This window comes from Hesperophylax consimilis, chromosome 1 (genome assembly GCF_061612785.1).
Source record: "Hesperophylax consimilis isolate HC1 chromosome 1, BYU_Hcon_1.0, whole genome shotgun sequence".
Classification (NCBI taxonomy): domain Eukaryota; kingdom Metazoa; phylum Arthropoda; class Insecta; order Trichoptera; family Limnephilidae; genus Hesperophylax; species Hesperophylax consimilis.
In genome coordinates, this window is record NC_142836.1 from 38,533,805 (window position 1) to 38,556,273 (window position 22,469).

The 22,469-nt window shown below is 35.7% G+C and overlaps 2 protein-coding genes across 5 annotated transcripts in view; both read right to left on the reverse strand.

The window, feature by feature from the left end:
- The window catches only part of LOC149426832 (four and a half LIM domains protein 2-like), a 108,168-nt gene that overhangs the window by 48,851 nt on the left and 36,848 nt on the right, over nucleotides 1–22,469 (reverse strand). Inside the window, exon 1 of one of the 4 annotated variants that reach the window (XM_089633536.1) lies at nucleotides 12,497–12,786. The exons of the other annotated variants lie outside the window; for them this stretch is intronic. The gene's annotated coding sequence lies outside the window, so the exon portion shown is untranslated. Of the gene's footprint in view, nucleotides 1–12,496; nucleotides 12,787–22,469 lie in introns of those variants that run through there. 4 annotated transcript variants of the gene reach the window in all.
- On the reverse strand, nucleotides 19,397–21,530 carry LOC149426833 (uncharacterized). The gene is made up of 2 exons (XM_089633497.1): nucleotides 20,370–21,530; nucleotides 19,397–20,070 (listed from the first exon to the last, which is right to left on the reverse strand). The coding sequence occupies exons 1-2, from the start codon at nucleotides 21,296–21,298 to the stop codon at nucleotides 19,569–19,571; spliced, it is 1,431 nt and encodes a 476-aa protein (XP_089489623.1). The 5' UTR covers nucleotides 21,299–21,530; the 3' UTR covers nucleotides 19,397–19,568.

Sequence of the window (22,469 nt, forward strand, 5' to 3'; positions counted from 1 at the left end):
GGTGAATAGATTGCGCTATCGAGAGATAATTAATGATTTTTTATGGCCGGAATTAGATGGTATTGATCTGGACAACGTTTACTTTCAACAAGCAACGAAACCATTGATCTTTTACGATTGAATATCAAAATAACACCTCTTATTGGAAAACCCTGTATTTTCAGGTCGTCAATTTTAACTCATGTGACAGATAATTTGCAGTTCTCTCCAACTATACTAAAATAAGACAAAATCGGGGCAACCATTCTTGTATTCTTACGTTGACTTTCTAATGACCAAGGTGATTAAACAATTACTAAAGAGTGCATTATAATGTCTAGAATCTAGACATTAGGTACCCACTCTAAATTAATCTGAATGATCTTCTCTTTCAAAATTTGTTTCGACAATTAATTTGACTGTCAATTTTTTGACTCATGTTTTGTTTGGGGATGATCATTGCTCATTATGCAAAATGTTCATTAGTCCCTAAGATTTTTCTATTCTATTCCCGCTTGGAGACGGCAAGATAAAATCACCCTTTTTGCTTGGGTTCCTATAATTCTTATTTACTAGAAGGATCTACCCACGGGAGTTTTGTGGGTTCCAAATAAAACAGTGACAGTATTGAGTCAGTCAGGCAGGGCTGATACATTCTTGTGCAAAGTGTGTGTGGTGTACACGGGCGGCCGAAACCAGGGGCGAATGAACCCCTGCATCGTCCACCATTTTTCATTATTTTTTTATTACATGTAAGGTCATATCTACCTTATCAGAAAAAAGGTACTCTTGTGCCTGATAAAAGAGCAACGATTATTTAAAAAAAATTAAATCGACCGAATCATTCGTTATAATTTTCATTAATTTAAAAGTTTTTTATCTAAACGGAGAAAAAAGAGTTTTACTAATTTGTTAGTAATCTCTTCTAGTTATTGGTAATCCGTTTAAAAATGGCATTGAAGGCCCCTAAATAATGAATTAATAGTTTTCCCTATAAGGTTTTACTGAAATACGAATATATTATCACGATGGCGGAACACGGGTTCATAAAAATCTTAATATTATGTATTATCAAGGCAAATATGCATGAGCACGTGTTCCGATATATTAAGAATTTACTAAGTTTTTCTTGAGAAACTGTCTGCAGTCCCGTTTTTAACCTCACTATCAATAAATTGAAGAGATTCGTAATAAATTACCACTACTCATTTTTATACGTGTAAAATTGATATGGAGGTAAAATTAAATGCGAAATACCGAATATATTACGAAAGTTATAAATGTCCGAGATTAATTTGCACCAAAACGGAGCCATGTAAGTTATCCAAATATTATTATTTGGTTCTTTTGTTTTTTAGGCAAAAATATAAATGGTAACCACGATTGACCGAATAACGTATGGGGACATCCCAACATCTAACGAAAAAATATAAACGGTATCCACGATTGACTCCACGCGAATCACGACTGAGAACATCCCAAAATATAAATGGTAACCACGTTTTTTAATGAAATTCATTGGTAAATAAATGGTAACCACGATTGACCGAATCACGACTGAGAACATCCCACAATATAAATGGTAAGCACGTTTTTTAATGAAATTCATTGGTAATTCAAATTAAAAAGAGAAATTAGAATGTATACTTTTAGGGTACACCTTATTTCTTACAACTAACCGAATTCACAAGAAGTAGATAAAGTACGTATTATAATATCACAGTGTTTAAATATACAATATATATGTCTTCTTTACATTAGTAAATACCTCTGTCATAGGTATTTACTTCATCTAAAGAATTCTTGGTGTCACTACTTTTAGTGATTATTGAAATAGGCGTATATCGTGTGTATCCGTTTAATGTTACGTGGTTATATACTTTTATAGCGATGCAGTAAGGTTCTTTTTGAAATATTGTTTTTTTGCATGTGGTATAAATAACACAATATTATTGGAAGTCATTTCATATTAGCCTGCATGACGTTTATATCCCGTTGTCAGAACCTGAAATTTCACACCAGCCTTTTCACTCGTGAATCAGGACCATATACAAATATGTTTTTATTAGTTAAAAATTTGTACCGCTTGGCGTTTTTTTTCGCACAAACCCTCGCTGCGGTCCTGTACCAAAGCGTAAAGTAAACAGATTTTCATCACAACGCATAAACGTTGCATTAAATTTTAAAAAATCGCGCATTCTATTTATCGTATTTCTGCTATCGGAGTAATTGACTCCCATCAGAACGCATTACTTAAAAGCCACTGTTTCTTGCGTCTGTTAATCCGGGAATAGCTTCCTTCCTTCCCGGGTACATCCTTGTTGCATGTTTACGGATTGAGTAGGGATGCAGTCATGCTTATTTCGGGAAACTATTCGGGAATCAATGAATTTTCTAGAAAATATTTCGGAAGTGGGTGTTACTAAGTGTGCCTTGTAGCCGATTAAACTTCATACTTCTATTCATATTTCATAATATAAACGAGGGAGGGAGTGGTTAGCAAATTAGTTAGCATTAACGCCCAACTTTCAACATTGTATTTTTCGTTTTTTTTTCTTTTGTTGTTCAATTGACACATAAGGAACATAAAAACAATATACCGTCTTGTATTTTTTATTTACAATTACAATGATATAGCAATGCTATCTAGCTTTTTAGGACATCAAGAGCTGAAATTAAGGTTCCATGATAACTCCAGTGACAATTCAACACACCTTTAAAAAGTGATATAAAGTCATTAGAAACGATGAAAAAAATTTAAACCTAACCTAACCTACTCAACCCAGTTAATAAAGTTTTTGTTTCATCACTTTCCATGACTTTATATAACTTTTTAAAGATGTGATGATTTAAACGGTCACCGAAATTAATTACTTTGTCCTAGAAACCACAAACGGAAAAATTTGGGCAAATTTCATGACGCCAGAACTCCCTTTTTGCGAAATTTTGCCTTATAATTCAAGTAGAGGACTGGTTGTTTACCGGAATTTGAAAAATTCATCAAATTTCAAACTCAATATTGAAGTTCTGTGAAAGTCTTATTCATGTTCTGTAATTGTCTAAGTACTATGAAACAACCGGCCCACTATGAAATAATAACAGAACTTGAATAGAACTTTCACAGAACTTGAATTTTAACGTTGAAATTTGATTAATTGTTCATATTCTGTAATCAACGATTTGCAATGTAGGTACAATAATATTTTCAAATGTTTCTCAATGTTCTATTATAATTTGAATGTATTAAAAAACGTTTAATGAAAGTTTGTTATTATACTCATAAAAATAAATGCTAAATTAATGCTTTACAAAAACTATAATTTAAAGTGGTAAATTATTTTGTAAAGCTTCCAGTCAAGTTTCCTTGTTTTCTCTCTTTCTGTTACATTGACGTGTCGTTGACGAGAAAGAGGAGAAATTTATTAAATATATTAGCGGCACGCCTATCCTCCTTGCTCGGTAGTCTCGGTACTATATCCCCCAGCACTTAGCTAACTCCACCAATTATCCAGTAAACTAATAATGGAGTAATGCACATTCTGTTGTGCTAATTTTAATTGACCAGCGTAATTTTGGGTCACTGGATAAATTTGTCTGTAATTATTAATTAATGTATTTTCGTCTAAAACTGAAAACCATTAAAACGTTTATTGCAAATTAATTTTAAATGATTTGATAGCGTGCTTAAAATAATATTTGTTTAGTTTAATGTTTTCAATCAACATTAAACCAAGTTCTTACTTAATTATTTCGATTAACAAATATTCGACCGTAATGCGAATGTTTATATTAAAAAACACACACAAAGTAACACTTGCGGTTTGGATTATGATGCGCAAGTGGATGGAAGATGAAGTTAAGGGTGCCCCAAGATGACTGACTTACTGTCATGCAAATACAGGGTTTTCCAATAAGAGGTGTTATTTTGATATTCAATCGTAAAAGATCAATGATTTTTTTGCTTGTGTGGCACGTCTTGTTGAAAGTAAACGTTGTCCAGATCAATACCATCCAATTCCGGCCATAAAAAATCATTAATTATCTCTCGATAGCGATCCATTCACCGTAATTGTTGATCCAGTCTCATTGTCGAAAAAGTAAGGTCCAATGACTTCGCCGGACCATAAACCGCACCAAACAGTCACACTTTGAGGATAGAGAGGCTTTTCAACAATAACTCTTGGGTTTTCCAAGCCCCAGATGCGAAAATTTTGCTTGTTGACGAAGCCACCGAGGTAGAAATGGGCCTCATCACTCAAGATGATTTGCATTTGATTCACTCAAGTGAATTTTAATAATTTCAATGCGTTGTTGAAGCGTGTATCGTTCCATTTTTATTAATGGCGTAGTTTCTACTTGTCAAATGACAACAAATTACAGCGTCAAAAGTAACATCTACCGAAATAGCGGGCTATTCAAAATAACACCTCTTATTGGAAAACCCTGTATTTGGGTTGGGTTATCTGTTATGTCACTAATGTCAAGAATCGGAATAAGAAAAGCGCGAATGGACAGAGAAAGGAATGTAATGTAATTCTAATTTGGAAGGCGGGTTTGGGTACCGCCGCCCCGGGAATCATTTACTGGATAGCCGACACCTCTGACATGGTCACCCCAAGTGGTTCGCTCCGTTTGGTGACTTAGCAGGGGTGCCCGGGTTCATAGAGTGAGGTTTGTTTAGGATTCGCCTGCCCACCAGCTGCGTGGCTTTACAGATCGGGCGAGACTGGTTTGGGGAGACCCTTCGATCTCTCCAACTGGTATCTCGACCCATCGCCTTGCTCCGCAGTGGGAGGGATATTCAAATGTCCGCCACTCCTGGTCACACTGATCTCTAGATTCTTACCCAACCCTCATCCCTTTTAGCTTCCCAAAACCTCCCCTCCTTCCTTTCTTTAAAAAAGACCCTCCACACAGCATCCCCAAAGATGACACAGGCCCTGAGGGAAATTATTTTCTTCGGGACCTCCTGTGTGGGGTTGATGTTAAAAAAAGTGACAGCAGGTGGCTGAAATAAGAAGTCAGAAAAGCTCCAGTATCAAACGCTTGTGTCAGGTTATGTCTAAAGTATGAATAGAATACGTAGATGTGAGAATGTGAATGAAGCAAGGAAACTCCTAATGTAGGCTTTACTTATCTAAGGAAGTTGCGTGAAGGTTAGTTTGATAGGCATAAAACTGCGTTTCGAAGCTTTTTATTAAAAGCTCTCAATTCGATTACAGATAGTATTCGACGTGAAATTCAATGGAAAAACACAGACGCCATGGCACGATCAAGTTAATCAAATACTTGAGTCGGGTTATGTCGTAATACCAAAAGAGCACCTATAGTACCTAGCTACGTATGAGAGGATAGAAGTGGGCATGCTCAACTTAAATAAAAATATATATGTATACTCGTACACAGTGTATTTGCGGCACTTCCAGAGTGGAAGATACTCTCAGTATCGCCAAGGTGTAAGAACTACATTCAGAATTGAAACATTGCTTGAAATGGTTTTAGCCGTGTTTGGTAATCAGATCTTAATAGACAGGTACTTCCCCACCTCCCCCTTACCAATTTCCTATCCATTCCCTGGGAGCAGTTGAGACTCTCTGGGATTTAGTTCAGTAAACAAATTACAAGTTTCGAAGTTTGTATTGAAAGCTTTCGATTCGTTTTCGTCGTGTCAATATATGATGCCCAAAGAAAAAAAAATACGACCAAATGAATCACACATTTGACAAGATCAAATAAAAGTAAGTATGTCTGAGTGTGAATGAAGTACCTACGGAGTGTGACAAGGCACTTTTTTGTGGAGTTCCAATATCTAAGCGTAATTAGCGTGTGGATAACTTCGATTATCAGGTATACAAATGACGTAGAAAAGCTCTCGATTCATTTCCCCGGGCCTAATCGAACAGGGCGCCTCGCCGCACAAATCGACGTTAATCTAATAATGGGAAACAACGCGCCGCCCAATGTTAACGAGAAATCAAACAAATAATAATACTGTTTGACGTGCAGAAAAAAAATACACGGCAAAACGGCCACAGCCGCTAAATATAGAATGACGCAATGGCCCGTACCTTGGGCCGGCGGGCATCGGGCAGTGGGGCCGCGTGCACCGCGGAGCTGCGAGAGCCGGAGCTGTCGTCACCGGGCGACCGGCTTACCAGCCGACACCTCCTCTTGCCTCCTGCTTCCCGCCTCTCCCGGTACTCCTACGGCCGCGTGACGGCGTCCACCCTAACACGCATTCCGCGGCCGGCTGTCAGTTAGTAGGTACATATTGTCAGCTAACCTAACCTAACCTGTGTAAAAGTCAATCTAAGGTTCTGCCTGTGACCTGTTGCCATACGTATGTGTTTTTGGTTTGAAAATTTAGTCGCCTAGAAATGTTTCAGATGCTTTAATTAAATACTGCGAGTAGAATGCATGAATACATACAGGCCTTTGAAATAATCGAGTATTTTTTAGATAAGTCTTTTTATAAGCCCAGAAAAAAATTATGTATAAGGCCTGTGAAAACTGCTTTAAAGTTCAAAATCTCTTACTTACGAACCCATTTTCGGTTATGATTTTATTGTATAATGTGGAAAATTAAGTTATTTATAAAATGATCGGAAAAAAATTAAATATTTATGCCTGAACATCCACAAAATAAAATAAAAGGCACTTTTTGGCCATGTTTTTTTCTTGCACAAATCAAAACAGCTGGATGGTGTTAAGCGGGAATTTAAACCTTATCGCCATCTACGTAAGGGTTGTTATTGATAGCGGCTCAATTTAAAATATTACAGGACGTAGTGCATCGCCTTAAGCTCTGAATTTATTTCTCATGCATTGTTTATGAAAAATAGTCTTATCTACGTTTCTGCTTCCCGTTTCCTAGTGCTGTGATAATACTCGTGCTGCCGCGTGACGTCCACCACCCTAACACGCATTCCATGGCCGGCTGTCAGTTAGTAGTTAGTAGGTACATATATTATTAACAGCAGCCAACAGGGACTAGATTAACATCTGTGCTCGTCAGCTAAAAGTCAAACTGTGGACCTGCCTGTGAGAGGTCCGTTTCTGTTGTCGCTGTTTCGTTATGCATAGTTTGTGATAATTTGAGAGCTCCGCCGTAAGCGCAGTTTTTGTCATCCACTGTTTACGAGATGAGAATTTGTTCAAACATCTGTAATCATGCTTCCTGACTTCTGGTGCTTTGGTACTCCTGCGGCCGAATGCCGATGTCCACCCTAACGTACATTCCGCGGCCGGCTGTCAGTTAGTCGGAATTGTCAGTAATGTCAGTTTATCAGTATGCACTGACGATATAAAACGATAGAAGTGTGTTGTGGGCGTGTCAATGCGACTGAAGTAAGCTCATCTTTTCCTTAACTTGGTGAAATTAATTAAAGAACCGATTTCATTGGCCTGAGTTGAAAGGTATGTAATCAGTTTACTTTCAAATCGGTGTAGATCACACTTCTAAGTCTAAGATTATCTATTTAGTAATGAGCTGGGACAAGGACTAGACGACCATCTGCTCTAAATTAAACTATGTATGTTGTGAACGATCTTTCTATAACATGCGTTGTTTACTGGTCACGAGAAATTATTATCTTAAGGTTAAACGCAACGCTCGTTGTATTCTACGTGTTCACAGATGGCGTTAATTAATTAATTTTGTTTAAATACGCTTTTGCAAGGTATTGCTTTACAATATTAAGACAAATCATTTGTTTGCGCCCGTATATACGCAATATGAATATGAATCAATAGTTTTGTTCGTTTAAAGACTTAATTCTTTCGAGAAAAGCACACAAATACAATATTTTACCGATGATTCAATCCAATATTGTATTTGTATGCCTTTCTCGATAGAATTGAGTTTTTATATGGACAAAACTATTTATTCATATTCATATTGCGTATATGAGGGCGCAAACAAATAATTTGTCTTAATACTGTAAAGCAATACCTTGCAAAAGCGTATTTAAACAAAATTAATTAATTAACGCCATCTGTGAACACGTAGAATACAACGAGCGTTGCGTTTAACCACAGTTTGACATGGTTAACTTTGCGGGCGTTGACGTCGCCATTGTAGAAAATCAAGGAACGGATACAAAATAAATCCCTGAATTGGAAAGGTTTTCAAAGTTCATATAGTCATAAAAAAATGCCCTTTCCATCACTTTTCCATTTGTATCGCTTTATAATTTAGGTATATCACAACACAAAAATAAATATTATGGTCATATTTTGGCAGCCGAATAACAAAAACATGGTGTCTTCGGTTCATATTTTGGCAGCCTGCAAAGTTAGCAATGTCAAGCAGTGAACCACAGTTTTTATTTATTTATTTATTTTATTTATTTATTCCTTTAGATTTACACACAGTACAATATGATACAAGATATAATTAAAATATTATTGGTGATTATAGATTATTGTACCTTATCAGGTCGAAATTATTGGTTCCTAACTAGGCAAATTGCCCGTTCCAAGGAATCAAAAAATATGTGAAAGTAAGTGTGTGATTTGTCTATGTCTATAATATATCTCATTAATGTATTAATTTGTGATGTTTAATCGTTACAATCTTATGATAGAGTCGAACTTGAGCTGTTGTGTATGTTTCAATTGTGTATGAGCAATAATTAGAATAATGGAAGATATATAGTGTGTGATTAGTCTATGTCTATTTATTATGTGACGTTTTTTACATTCATTCATTCAGTCAGTTACATTCGACATTTGTTTTTAGAAATAATCTGTGTCTGAATGATCCTTCCCCTGAGACCTCCGTTCTAACCTCCATTTCTGTTATATTTGCCATGTTTTATCATTCGAAAAAGAATCTGAAAGAATCCTAACATTGAGAGTTCATTGCAACTTGCAAGCTCTCTTTCAGTAATATATATTGCACCGTTAATGAGAATGAGAGAGAGGTTAGAACGGATCTATCAGCGGTTTGCCACATGCCACCATGCGTTTATGTAGATTGTAGTATGAATTTGGTTGGAAGTTGTATTTATTAGGAATTGTGTCGAGACAACTGACAACGTCTAAGCAACGCGGGACGTCCGCTCCGCAGAGAGTGAACGGTGGCGTCATCGGGCAGACCCGAGGCCTCCGCGCGCCTCGACTTTCTTAGGTCCTGTCACCAAAACAGTACCTACCCAACAATGACAATAATAATTATTTTTAATGTGTTATTATAATGTTATATTTCACAGGAGCTCCAATTGCCGGGAACAACTGATACAGAAAACTATATTTACAGGGTATCCGGGGGTAAAAGTAAAAAAGTTTTTTCGAAATTCCATTGTTTTTTTTTTCAATACAAAACATTTTTGCAATAGAAGAATATTTATTTTTCCATGCAAACAATTCACCCTTTTACCAGAAAACTACCTTAAAACGTTGAAATTTCTCAAAAAGTTGTTAATGTTTTTTACTTCTGCAGAAGATTATGCACATCACCCCCAGACACCCTGCGTATTGAGGGCATCGCCATTTCCAAGCTTTTGCAGTAATATCTTTTCTAAGTTGTGTAATTGGCACTATACCGTACAAAGTTCCTACTACCCGGAGCCAGTGGTACTTTGGCATCTTCAGTTTGAATATGTTATGAGGCTGAAGGAAGTGCGGTAGAGAAGGAGCATAAGAGGAAAGTTAAGAAATCTGGTCTCTAAGCATAGCTAAAAACATTTTAGGTAATGTTTCCATTCTGAATAGCGGTTTTACAATGGCGATTATGACATAGCTTACTTTGAAATGAGGTGCAACTATGTACATTTTTTTATGTACTTGTATACTTCTACTATGTGAAATAGCATAATTATAACCCCGGATAATGACTCTCGACTCTGGATAGAGATTACCGTTCTGTACGGTGTCGTTAAGTTTGCTGTAACTGATAAAGTTGCCTTTAGTTAAAGTTGATAGTTTAATACATTTATCTAATAACATGATTAAGATGAGTTTTCGCAGGTAAGATTGATAAATCATGTCAATAAATTGGCAACGTTCAACATCAAATTAGTAATCATGTCACCAAATTGCCAGCCGGCTGCCGTCTGGCTCAGAGACAAAATTCTGTAATACTTCCCACTCGTTTATCATACTTTTATTCGAAAACATCACACAAACAGCTGAAAAAATTGTTTAAATAATGAGTTTCGTCCTTATAAAATGATATCATTTGACAAATAGTTAAAGCCGCAGAATTATATCGGAGGGCTTTGTGAAACGCGCATTTGTTTTCAAATCCTTGAAGTTTTATGCTCTTTAGAAATATTTTGGCTCGAAGTCAGATATGTTTGTTTGACATTTATAATGTTTAGAAGACAGGTGGACAACTTGCCATATTTTAAATATGACAAGGGTTTGCTGAAGAAAGATACCGATCTCTTTTAAGATACTTTTGAATATGTTATTACGGTTGAAGTCAATGTTTTACATCGCATTGCATAAAGTAACTTTGTTAACAGCACCTTAACATATTATATTAAAAACTTTTGATGCAGATCATGTGTCGTATGTTTCAAAGCTTCGCAAGGCTTATAAGATATTATGTATACTAAGAATTATATAACTGCGGTGATTTTTGGTTACAAGCGAAATTTGGTCGGCATCTGATAAATACACATTACCAGTGATATCGAAACAAAGTTTCTAAATATATACTTATGATGTTATGTTTCGTGAACACTGCACAATTTGTAATCTATATAGTAGTCCCAGAGAGAGGTCATACGTGACGTCATCGTTTGATTATCTTCTGTCTTTATCGTGTTCCTACAAGACATGTGAGAAGGTTTTTTTGCCGATGACGTACATACAACATCTTTCCAGGAAGAGTTGTTTAAGTCTTTAGGTTAGAATAATACATGATTTGTATTGCCGTTGTTATAGGTTAATTATCTTAGAATGGAATTGTTACATTTAATTTAAATTGTCAGATAAAGGTTGGCTTTCTACGAAAGTGTGTTATTACTGTATTTTTTTCCTTTCGAAATTTGTATTTGATGTTTAGTTACAGAGATCAGAAAATAGATCAAATTGAAAATAATAAAAATAAGTCTCACAGAAACAAATGAAAAAAAGTGAGCTTTAATAACATTTTAACAAACATTTGTATTATTAATCCCAACATCCTAAGAGGAACGGCTCAGCCTCTATAATGTCCCATATATCACAATTTAAAGCACAAATAAATAAAATGGCACATATCCGTACTAAATATTTGTTATAACTTTTGAATAAAAAAAAATTATTTTGTTTGGTTGGGTATTTTGGACAAAAATTCTAATTTGAGTTTTGTATGAAAAGGGCCGTGCAGCAGTTCCTGCAGTCTAAAAATTCGATTTTATCTAAAAACTTGTCAAGACGTGCATTAATGAATAATAATAATGATTGGATTATTTATATAGCGCCGTTTTCGTGAGAAAATCACCTCAAGGGCGCTTAACAACTTAATTTATGCATTGATCACTTAGACTTAATTACTTTTGGTTTATAACTAAGTTTCATAGATAGAGAGAGACTTATAACTAAGACTAATGTCGAGTGATTTACAACTAAGACTTTTAACTAATGACTTAAGCTATACATATTTTTATGACCAAGTGGGCATTTTTACACAATACCGCTACAAAACGACTTACAACTACGGCTTAAACTAGAGATTTACGACTAACATACATATTTAATTTATATTTACAAATACCGATTGTTATGATTTCTGCGCGTGGTGTCAGTTATAAAATATTTACAAAAAATTGTTTACGCGTAATAAACGGTTAATAACGGTGAAAAAAAAAGTCAAATAGAAAATCCCCTGGACTGAGCAATGAAATACTACTGATGAATAAAACAATAAAAAAGGTCATCATTCTGGATACGACAAGTTGAAAAGGTGAGTCTTTAGTTTTGCTCTGAACTCAGATGAGCTGTCGATCTTTCGCAAATATGAAGGGAGTTTGTTCCAAGCTGTTGGGCCTGCTACTGCAAAAGCTCGGTCTCCAAAATTGGTATTGTGATTGCGCATAGGTACTGAAAGTCTACCTATGGCTGTTGAAGATGCTGATCGAAGCGTTGCTTGCCTAACATTAACATCGTTTGGAATGCAGAGTTCCGACAAGTAGGGTGGCGCCATATCATGTACGGCTTTAAAAACCATCCAGCAGAGTTTGAATTGGATTCTCTCAGGGCACTTAAGCCAATGAAGGTTTCGCAAATGTTGTGAGATGTGGGAATATTTGGGAACACCAGTTATCAGCCTTGCTGCAGCATTGAAAACCGACTGAAGTCTGTCAGTGTATATTTTAGGGAGCCTTGCGTATATGCCATTGCAATAGTCGAGTCGTGATTACTACATTATTAAAGGCTTATATGTTTTAAAAAAATATTTTAGTAAAATGATATTTAAGAAGCTTCGTAAGAATAAAAATGAATGGATAAAAAAATTGTTATGTTTGGTAAACATATGTTGTTTTACCCCAGGATCAGTTATCAGTTTATCGTTCAGTAGACTTACACGACGGGGCCGGCGATGCAAGGAGGTCTCGGTCGCTCCCACCTACAGCTGTTGCGGCTGCATGGTACCAACCTTGGCAGCACACATTCAACCAACACCGACTCGAACCACAACACTGCCAACAATGCTGCCAACCGGGGACAGAAGAAACAGAAGACACCCTCGCCTAATTGCCCATCACCCCTAGAGACGGGTATTAGATTAGGAATACAAGTAAAATGTACAAATACACGCGGATTATCATAAAAAGTGTACTGGGTACAGGGGGGGCCGAACGTGGCCGGTTCGAGGTACCGGCGAGCCGTAGTGGATACAGATTACTGATACTGGGTGGGTAAAGGCCTCGCGGGTGAGCGGGTGAGCGGTTCGTGGAGGGGACAACTCGCACCGGGACAGTGGACACTCAGCAGTGGTCTGTGCCTACTGCCTACTCACCGCGAGGACACAGCCACGCAGAGAGAGGGGCGGGAAGAGGAATTTGGAGCGGTCTCGGGCTACCTTGGAGGGCAAGGGCGCGGCCTTGAATTTGCCATTCTTCTTCTTGCTATTAAAAGCTCATCACCCGCTCGTGGTAGTCACTAGCTTGTAGCCATCAATCACCCCGCGGCAACGGTAGACAGGAGACTCTTCTTTATACAAGACTTATCTTAGAATTAATGTGGGGTAAGCGGAGACAGCGAGTGTGTGTTTAAAACTATTTTGAACCAATTTGAACCTCCTATGAAAACAGTTAATTGATTTTGAAATGCCGATGGAAAAAAGCTATTTAAATTTCTTGACGCCAGAGCTCACAGTTTGAGAGTTCTGAGTGGGTAGTAAAATTACAGATTTTCAAGATATTTTCTAATTTGTTAAACGCCCTTGACATGATATTAAAAAAAAGTCTTTTATTACTGTTAGTTCTATCTAATGAATGAGGTTAATTTTATTTGTTCAGAATCTCTGCAATAATAAATGTTCATTACATTCGCACGCCACTGATATCTGCATGATTTTTTTTTGTTCAAATTATTGTGTTTAGAAGACAAAAAAATAATTTTTCAAATCAAACACTCTTCCATTTCATTTTCATAAAAATCATCTTTTTCAGGGAAGTATGATAATCAAGATTTTTTTCATTACAAATGTATGATTTATATGTATTATTTGTTTTAAAAAATGGAAACATTTGCAAAATTTTACTATACTACTAAATACTTCATTATATATAACAACAAATAATAAATATTTTCACGGGACGAGAAATTCTAAGCAAATTAGATTGCCAACAAGAAAAAAAACAAGCACCCAAAAATCTCTGATGTACCGGTGGCCGTTCAACTCTATAACAAAATCCCGAAGGAAATTGCTGTGATAGAAAATATTAATAAGTTCAAAAATGAATTAAGAAAATATTTCTATCTCAATTATTAATGTTTCTTTTTTTGTGACTTTATTGAAATATTTAAAGAAAGATTATGTTTGCCAAACAATGTACATGTTTATATGTTTATAAAACTATTAGCACACACGAAGATGTGAGCTAACTTAAGATTAATAAATAAATAAAATGATAGGATTAGGTGATATTTTCAATCCTAACAAAGTAGTAGTTCTGTCACAAATTAAAGGGTTAACAAAAAATATATCATTCCTATTTTATTTAGGGGTTTGTGTATTTACGAAATTCTTAGTTTGATGTTCGCAGATTTTTACAGAATTTATACTGCATACCAAATAATACAAAAAATGTCTACAAGTTTAATTGCGTTCGCTATATTCTTGTCAATTGGACTAGTAAAGATTGGCAGTAAATATAAAAGTGTTATTGATTGTAAATAACATATTCAGTTGCATCTATGAGTATAATAATGTGTGTATTTGTTATGTATTTGCGAATGTGTGTAAGGCTAAAGCTTATGATAAAACATTGCATACTACGAGAATAGCACTTAATCAATTAGGTTATTAATAAAAACTGTTATCTCTATGTACTAGCAGTGCAGTTTTATTGCGTGATCTCATCACTACTTAACCAATCGCTATTGTCTATGGAATAATAGAGGACCCATAGTGCTAAAGAAAATAGGAAACTAAACCATATTAACCTAGCGTATACGTACATAATGACAATAAAAGCTTTTTGATTACTAATCATGGTAAGTAATGATAATTTTCTTGTAAATATTTACAATTCTGCCACACTCTTAATATGCATATCTACCAAAATACTTCCTTTCAACTTAATTACTGCAAGAAAAAAAATAGTCGAATTGGAAAATAATAGCTATTTAGTTCAAATTAATATACGGATTATTTTCCATCTAATGTGCGGCAACCTTGAAGGTTTGTGTGTGGTGTGGCGGAGAAGTAAATAATTACAAATTTTCTTTCTGAGTCTTCATTAGACTATTATTCAACGAGGAAACCAAGTTTCGTAGAATTATGTATGATACAGCAGGGCCGGCCCCTAGACAAACGGCGTTTGGCGCGAGTAAAATTTTGTCGCACCTTATCAAAACCAGTAGACACCAAGGTATTTGATCACTATAATCTGCAATAATATTCGGATGATTTGTGTTTTCGTGTAGAACTGTTCTGTTATTGAAAAATAATCTCAAGAGATGTGTTAGGACTGTTAAAGCGAAGCTTAGTGCTAAATCACTATTTTGATTAATCTTTAAAACGAATTGGTGTACATTATGAATACCGAAAAATATGATTTAGATAAACTGAAGGTTTACCTATCGTTTCGATTGAGTAGAATACAAATAAAAAACAAATTACTCAATAAAAAATATAAATGTAAACTACTAAAAAATATTTTTTTTCAATAGAAATGTATGAACGCGTAAAGGAAACAGCTTTTAGAACATACATTATTATAGCTAAGATTATCTGTGATAGTTTCACTTGATTAACTTTTTTGATTTCTTATAAATTTTTTTACAAAATAAATAAAAACTAGTTTTGTGCTTGAAATCGAAAGTTTTTAGACTCCGTTTGTCAAGCGATTTTAATGCCTATTACCTACAATATAAGGTATATCAAGAATATACACATTTTTGGCTTGTAGCTTCCTCTTAAGTGTCAGGTATCATTATCGCCTTGGTGCCTTGGCAATCGGCGCCCGGTGTGGACTGCTCCAATTGCGCCCGCGTATTGCCGGCCCTGTGATTCATTGTATTATATCCGGAAAAATGAAAAACAATAATACAATTAGGATGATTCTGTATACAGGATTTGTATTTATAATTTGCGCCGATTTTGTGAAAAAAAAACACTTCAAGAGTGCTAACTTAACCTAACCTAAACTAATCCAAGTCTGCACTTTTTCTATAAAGTTAAGATTTTGACGATGTCGTTTAAAATCGTCTTCAGTCCATCCATTCACAGATCATGTTAAAAATTTTAGTCGGATCGGAAACGTCTATCTTCTATTCATAAGCAGAGTGTCTGTGGCGGGAGGCGTGGATTTGATGTTTATACAAATCTACAGTTTCATTCTGAGATTGATGAAATTTAACACAATTGAACTGAACAACACCAGATTTTAAAAAACACTTTTCTCACCCTTTAAGGCCCCGTAGTAAGCGTTCAAAGATGGTTTGAAAGGGAGATATGTAAATACGAATGTTAGAGGGAGAGCGCTAATATTAAAAAACGATAATAATTAAGCGAAAATGGTGAAATTATTTAATAAAACACGACACTTTTGAAATAGAGCAAAAATTTCTCGACGAATGCTTTAGTTTCATTTAAAGTATTTTTTCACTGTGATTTTTTTCATACCTACAACGTATTGACTAAAATATATACAGGGTGTATCGGCACGTACCCGACAAACTTTAACCAGCTATTCCTTAGCATATTTGGAGTAAAAAAATCTTATGTGCACTTTGTTATCCGGTAACGTTTTTTTTAATAAAAAAATATTATTCATATTTTCACCACATTTCACCACTGTTTTATCCTTTGTCAAAGTATGAAAACCCATCTGGCAATATTTTATTCGAATTCCGTTGAATAATGCACGTGTGTACCTATATTGGCGCACTTTTACAATCACAACGAAATGGCACGGCACCATTCGTCTCATTTTTAACTATTATTATTTAGTGTTTGCGAAAGAGCGAAGACGCTTTTCGAAATACTTGCTTATAACAGCTGTTTAACACGAAAAGCAATGCCAATGACAGTGATGTAGTGTGGAAATTTTTAATTTTTTTGTTTTTAATTGAAAAAAAAATGCTACCGGACAGCAAAGTGCCCATAACATTTTTTACTCCAAATGTGCTAAGGAATAGCTGGTTAAAGTTTGTCGGTAAGTGCCGATACACCCTGTATATACTGAAAACCTTAACTATAAAAAAAAATTATAAAATAATCTAAAAAACTAAACAAATAATACCTCATCCCATATACACAAGCAATTGCTTATTATGGGGGAACATTATTAAAAAAAAATAACAAATAAAATAATAATAATAAAAAATAAAAAAAGTAAATAAAAATAAATAAGTAAATAGTCTAACTGGGTAGTTAGCTACCCAGTAAGACTCGAGAATAATTCTCCACTAACCGGGAATTGTAATTAGTTGATTAAGATTGTTATGTATTATTTTATTATATTGTATCTTCTACTATCAAAAAAAAAAATAAAACATATTATTAAATAACAGAAAAAAATGCCTTTTCCATAATTTTCTGAGCTTACTTTGAGATTTTTTTCTATCGAGGGAAGTTCATATAATTATCGTTTCGGCATAACAAATGTATAGATAGTATCTTCAAATATAACCTTTTTTTAGAACTGATTAATTTAAAAATAAATATGTTATAAATAGGTAGAAATTGAGAATGCGGGGTCTTAAAGCAAACGTTTGATTTTTGTTGATGAAATTTTGCATAAGAGTAAAATTACTGTTTACATCTGATTTCGAAAAACTAATGAGAGAATGAAAGTTTTGTTTTATTTATTCCAGTGCAGGAGTGTTTCAGATTATTTAGAGAAGTATTTTGTCATGTTTTTGGGATGTACAGGATTTTGCAGTGAAGGTACAACATACCAAACCGTTGTCGGTGTAAATAGGTATGCCAATTCGAAGTACTTGCAAAGGATGATGTAAATAGAGTTGCTACACGAATTGCTGTTTTCAGTGCCCTGATTAGTATGACTTTAGATAGATGAAAAGGTCCTTGCAGTGTAAATGTGCCGTGTTCTTATGCAGGTACCTATCCCGATAGAGTAAATAACAGTCTGATGTCATAGGAATGCTGAACAAGAGTAGATATAGAGCAGTAGAAGTTGACTTTGTGGTATTTCAGATAAAAATAATATAATAGTAAAGTTAATGTTTTAGAATTTTTCCAATGTTGTTTTGTTTTTTTTTTCTTCAACATATTATTAACTCAAATAGAAACCATTATTGATCTTTTTTCTGCCTGTAGAGAATGTGGACGGTTAAATGATGAATAATAATATTAAGCATATTTGTGGCACGTTCTTGCGTGGAAGATACAATCAGTATCACCCTGGTGTAAGACCACCATTCAGAACTGAAGCGTTGCTTGAAATGGCTTTCGCCGTGTTTGGTGATCAGATCTGAATAGCCAAATACTCCACCACCTTCCTCTCCCTTATCTCCTTCCTCTTCCCACTACCTTCAACCTCTCGACATACCCCAATAGGGGATGTCATAGTATTCGATAATATGCTACTGGCTCCAGATGGTGTACAAACTTCGAAAGGAAATTCTGCATGATGGTACAAGCAAGAAAGATGCATAGATTTTCGAAAATCCAACGTTTTAAGGTAGTTTAAAAGGTAACAAGTTGAATATTGTGTATGGAATAAAGAAAATCTGGTAAAAATATTTTTGTATCCAAAAAAACAGTGATATTTTGAAGGTTATTATTTTTTTAATTCTACCATCATGTAGAATCACCTCCCGATGTTTGTGCACTTTCCCATATACACCCAGTAAGTTTTTTGGGATTCTGTTCTATTTCGGTTGTAGTATGTTTGTGATGTTTATTTCGTTTATTGTTTTAATGTACCTTATATTATTACAGTGTTCCATACATTAACTTACCCAACAACCTACTTTTACAATGTAAATAATAGTAATTTTTATGATTTTTTACAACCCTTTGCGCCAAATCTCACCGTTCTTTATAACATCCAAATATTTTAATTACCAGGGAAATAAAAAAATAATTTCCATTTTAACAAAAGTTCATAAAAAATCATTTCGCCATTCATATTAAAGCATATTTTAATGAAAACTTTCGAAATCGAACGTATTTTAAATGCTAGAGAAACTTGTTCAAATCAATGACATAATGATAATTTGTTCGTGTGTGTACTTGAAATAGCACTTCGGGATGACGAACGAATGCTGCGGATGTCGCAATCTGTGTATGAAAAGTTGAAAAGGTGTCTAGAGCGTGTGTGTTGTGTGTAACCTGTCTGTCTAAAGACCAAAAAGCGTGCAAAATTTTGGCTCGGAATAACTGTCTACATTTCAATGGTGCATACAAAATACGCAAATAGACCTGCAATAAGGGCAATTTGTTTTATGAGTTATTGCTCCATATCCTTGATACTTTCTGTACCGGTGTACATTATGCAATTTGTGTGATTCATCAGCTCAAATAGTCAATAATACTTCATTTAGATCAAACCATAGTCAAAATTTTCTCAAGGGTAATTCATAGCAACTTATAAACATACAAAAACATGTTCTTACATAATGTACCGGTATACTCAAATGCTGATTTTGAAGCAAATAACATGGGATCATCGATCATTTTAACAATTTAGTGGGATAAGTATTTTTGGAAATATATTACATAATAGCCAGTGGATGAAAGCATTATAGGAACAGCCAAATAAAACAAAATAAATTTTTTGTCGTAAAACAATTTTGATTTATTTTTTCAATTCACTCCAAGAAATAGTAATAAAGTTTGGTATTTTCTTTCATCAGCAAGGTACAAAAAGAAGCGTGGCTTAACTAGTGTTTTCTAATATTTACGGAGTGCGAATCACACTGGGCTAGTGGACTGTTGGACTGTCTGTAGTTAGAGATCATGTGTCCCAAAATGACACTCCAGAATCTTCTTCGGGTTTGGTATCATCTTCCGTTACATTGGACTTTAGTGTTGATAAGGCGAAATCTCGTACTTGCGATGGTTCACCTTCATTGCTTTCTTCTTGGAAGGAACTTACTTTGGGCAAGTCTTTAAGGTAGGGGCGAGGACTGGCACTTCCTCTTCCCTCGGAATCCTCTGCTGGGATGGAGGGATTCTCTGCCGGACTCTTGGATTTGCGCTCGTGGGACCTGTTACGCGATCGACCTTTAGTTTTGTACTCGGCTGAGAGGTTCGGGGCGCTGGCGCTGCCAGGCTCGGCCGAATTTATCTCAAATTCGTCTTCTTCCAAAGAAGTGAATATTTTGAGTTCCTCTTCGCGAGAAGCTTTCGAGTCTCGCGAGGAATTGGAAGACGAGGAGTGGCGCTTCTTGAAGCTGCGGCGGCGCCCCGTACCGTCGTCTCTTTGGAGTGGTCGGAATTTCACGCCGTCTAAAGACCTTGAAATCAAATTGAATCTACTTAATGGACGTTTCAATTCAATTCAAACTTAAAATCACAAAATTATCTGTGCACTGACAGCTAGCTTAAGAATTGAACAATATACCAATAACATGAGAACTCATAAATCGCACTTATCTAATATTTGGAACGTATATTTTTTGTACTTTTTTTAATGACAAGGAAAATATATATCACTAATTTAGTATTATTCATTAAAGCTTTAAGAATAAATTTATTATCACACTTAAGGAGCACTGTGACTCGCTATTTACGTTAAAGGTGATTTTTTTCTCACCTGAGAAACTCATCAGAATACGCCGATTGATCGTCTGTTCCACTAGCTTTTCGTTCGTAGGAATCGAAATGGATTTCGGGAAGGGCGGCCGCGTTCGTGGGGCTCAATGGTCTGTAGTGCCATTTAATCTTTTCCTTCGTTTCGGGGGCTTTCACCGTCTCCGGCTTAGCCTCGGGCTCCTCGTCCCAAAAGCTCGGAGAGGCATTGCGAGCAGACCTGTCAATCTCCGGGGCCAGGGTCTGCACCGCGGGCAGACTGTCCTCGGGTTCATCATCCCATAAACTGGGGGAAGCTTTACGAGTAAATCTTTCGGTTTCCTCGGGTTCGTCATCCCATAACGACACGGGAGAAGCCCTACGGGTAAACTTTTCAGTTTCCCTGAACAAGGACTCCTGAACATCATCGGCAGTGGGTGCCTTAACTTCAGGTTCAGAGTAAGCTTCAGCCTCAACTTCCTCCGGTTCATCATCCCACAACGACACTGGCGAAGCTTTGCGAGCATATCTTTCACTTTCAGGGATTAATGTTTCCGGCGTTGGTTTGATTCCGTAATCAAACTTTTCAGGTGATTCGCTCGTTCTCAAGATGTCTGAGTTTTCCGTAGAATATTGACCGAAGCTGGAGATTTTAGTAGAAAACATAATGTTGGCCGTGTCCTGGGTAGCTCCGAAGTATCTGATTGAAGCGACCATGGGTCCATCGGCTCCGCCCCCTGTGATGTGCAGATATCCCTGACCGCCTGTTTTCCAGTCGTCTGTCCTTGGAGAGGAATGTAAAGACTCGGAAAGCATGTCATCGTATCTTCTGCTGAGGGTGTTGATCCCGATTTGGTAGTCAGGGTCAATCATGCCATCGACGATCCTCTGGTAACAGGTCACGGCCTCAATAACCCCCGCATATCCGATGAGCACTGACATGAGAAGACCCATCTTGAACAATTATTAGAAAATCCAAACTTTGGCAACTTTTCGTTTCACTCGCAATGTCCCGAACTGAAAATGGTGGCAACCAACCCCGAGAGTATGTTACATAAATGGAGTTTGCGCACTTGATCGATCACCCGATGGAATCACATTTACATGGTGCCAGACCGACCGTATCACACCAACTAAGATGACAATGTACAGATGTTTGGCGGTATCATAACCAACTAAAGAATAATAAGGCCAATAGTGAGGATTGAGGTGCCAAGAGCCGCTGATACTCGTACCTACCGATTCTAGAATTAACTTTCAGCTGCGTCTGTCCTTGAACATCTCCCGCTAATCGATGTCTGCGTGCGACCGTTATATTATTATTATCTCTGTTGCAACGCTTTACCTGTGCTTCTACTAGCTCACCTACGTGTTTATTATTACTTGACGTAATTATTAAAAATATTATCATTTGTAACATAAAAACAAAAATTCCATCAAAAGATGTAGGACGGGTTATTTCACAGAATTTGGACAATTCATAAAATTTCCAAGTTAATTTTCAAGTTCTAGTAAATTCCTGTTATCACTTCTGTGAAGCAACTGGCCAATAATTATAATATACTAACCGAACTAATGAGACTTTCACAGAACTTGAAATTAAACGTTGAAGTTCGATGAATTGTTCATTTTCAAGTTCTGTGAAAGATTTTTTCTGTTTTAGTTTCAGTTCTGTCAAGCAACTAGCCTATAATGATATAATAACAGAACTTGAATAGAAATTTCACAGAACCCGAAAATGAACGTTAAAATTTGATCAATCAATCAATTAAATGTTTTAAAATAAATTAATTTTTTTAAAGAAAGACAAACATTCCTGGGTTACGAATAACCTGACAATATTTGAAAATCTCCTACTACCACCACATCAATCTATTAATAAAAGCAAGCATACCTTTGTAATATTGTAAAAGTTGCAGAAAACTATATGAAAATTTGACATAAGAGTCTATCGCAGTTTTGTATTTTTTACAAGACCGCAAGAAAATTATGTACCTAAATCTACGTGTTAGAATTTTAACAACGTTAACAAATTTTAATGAAAGTTTTTACTGTGACTTAATTAACAATAATGGTAAAATTAATCAATGGTTAGGAAATTAATATTTGTTAATATGAACCTACA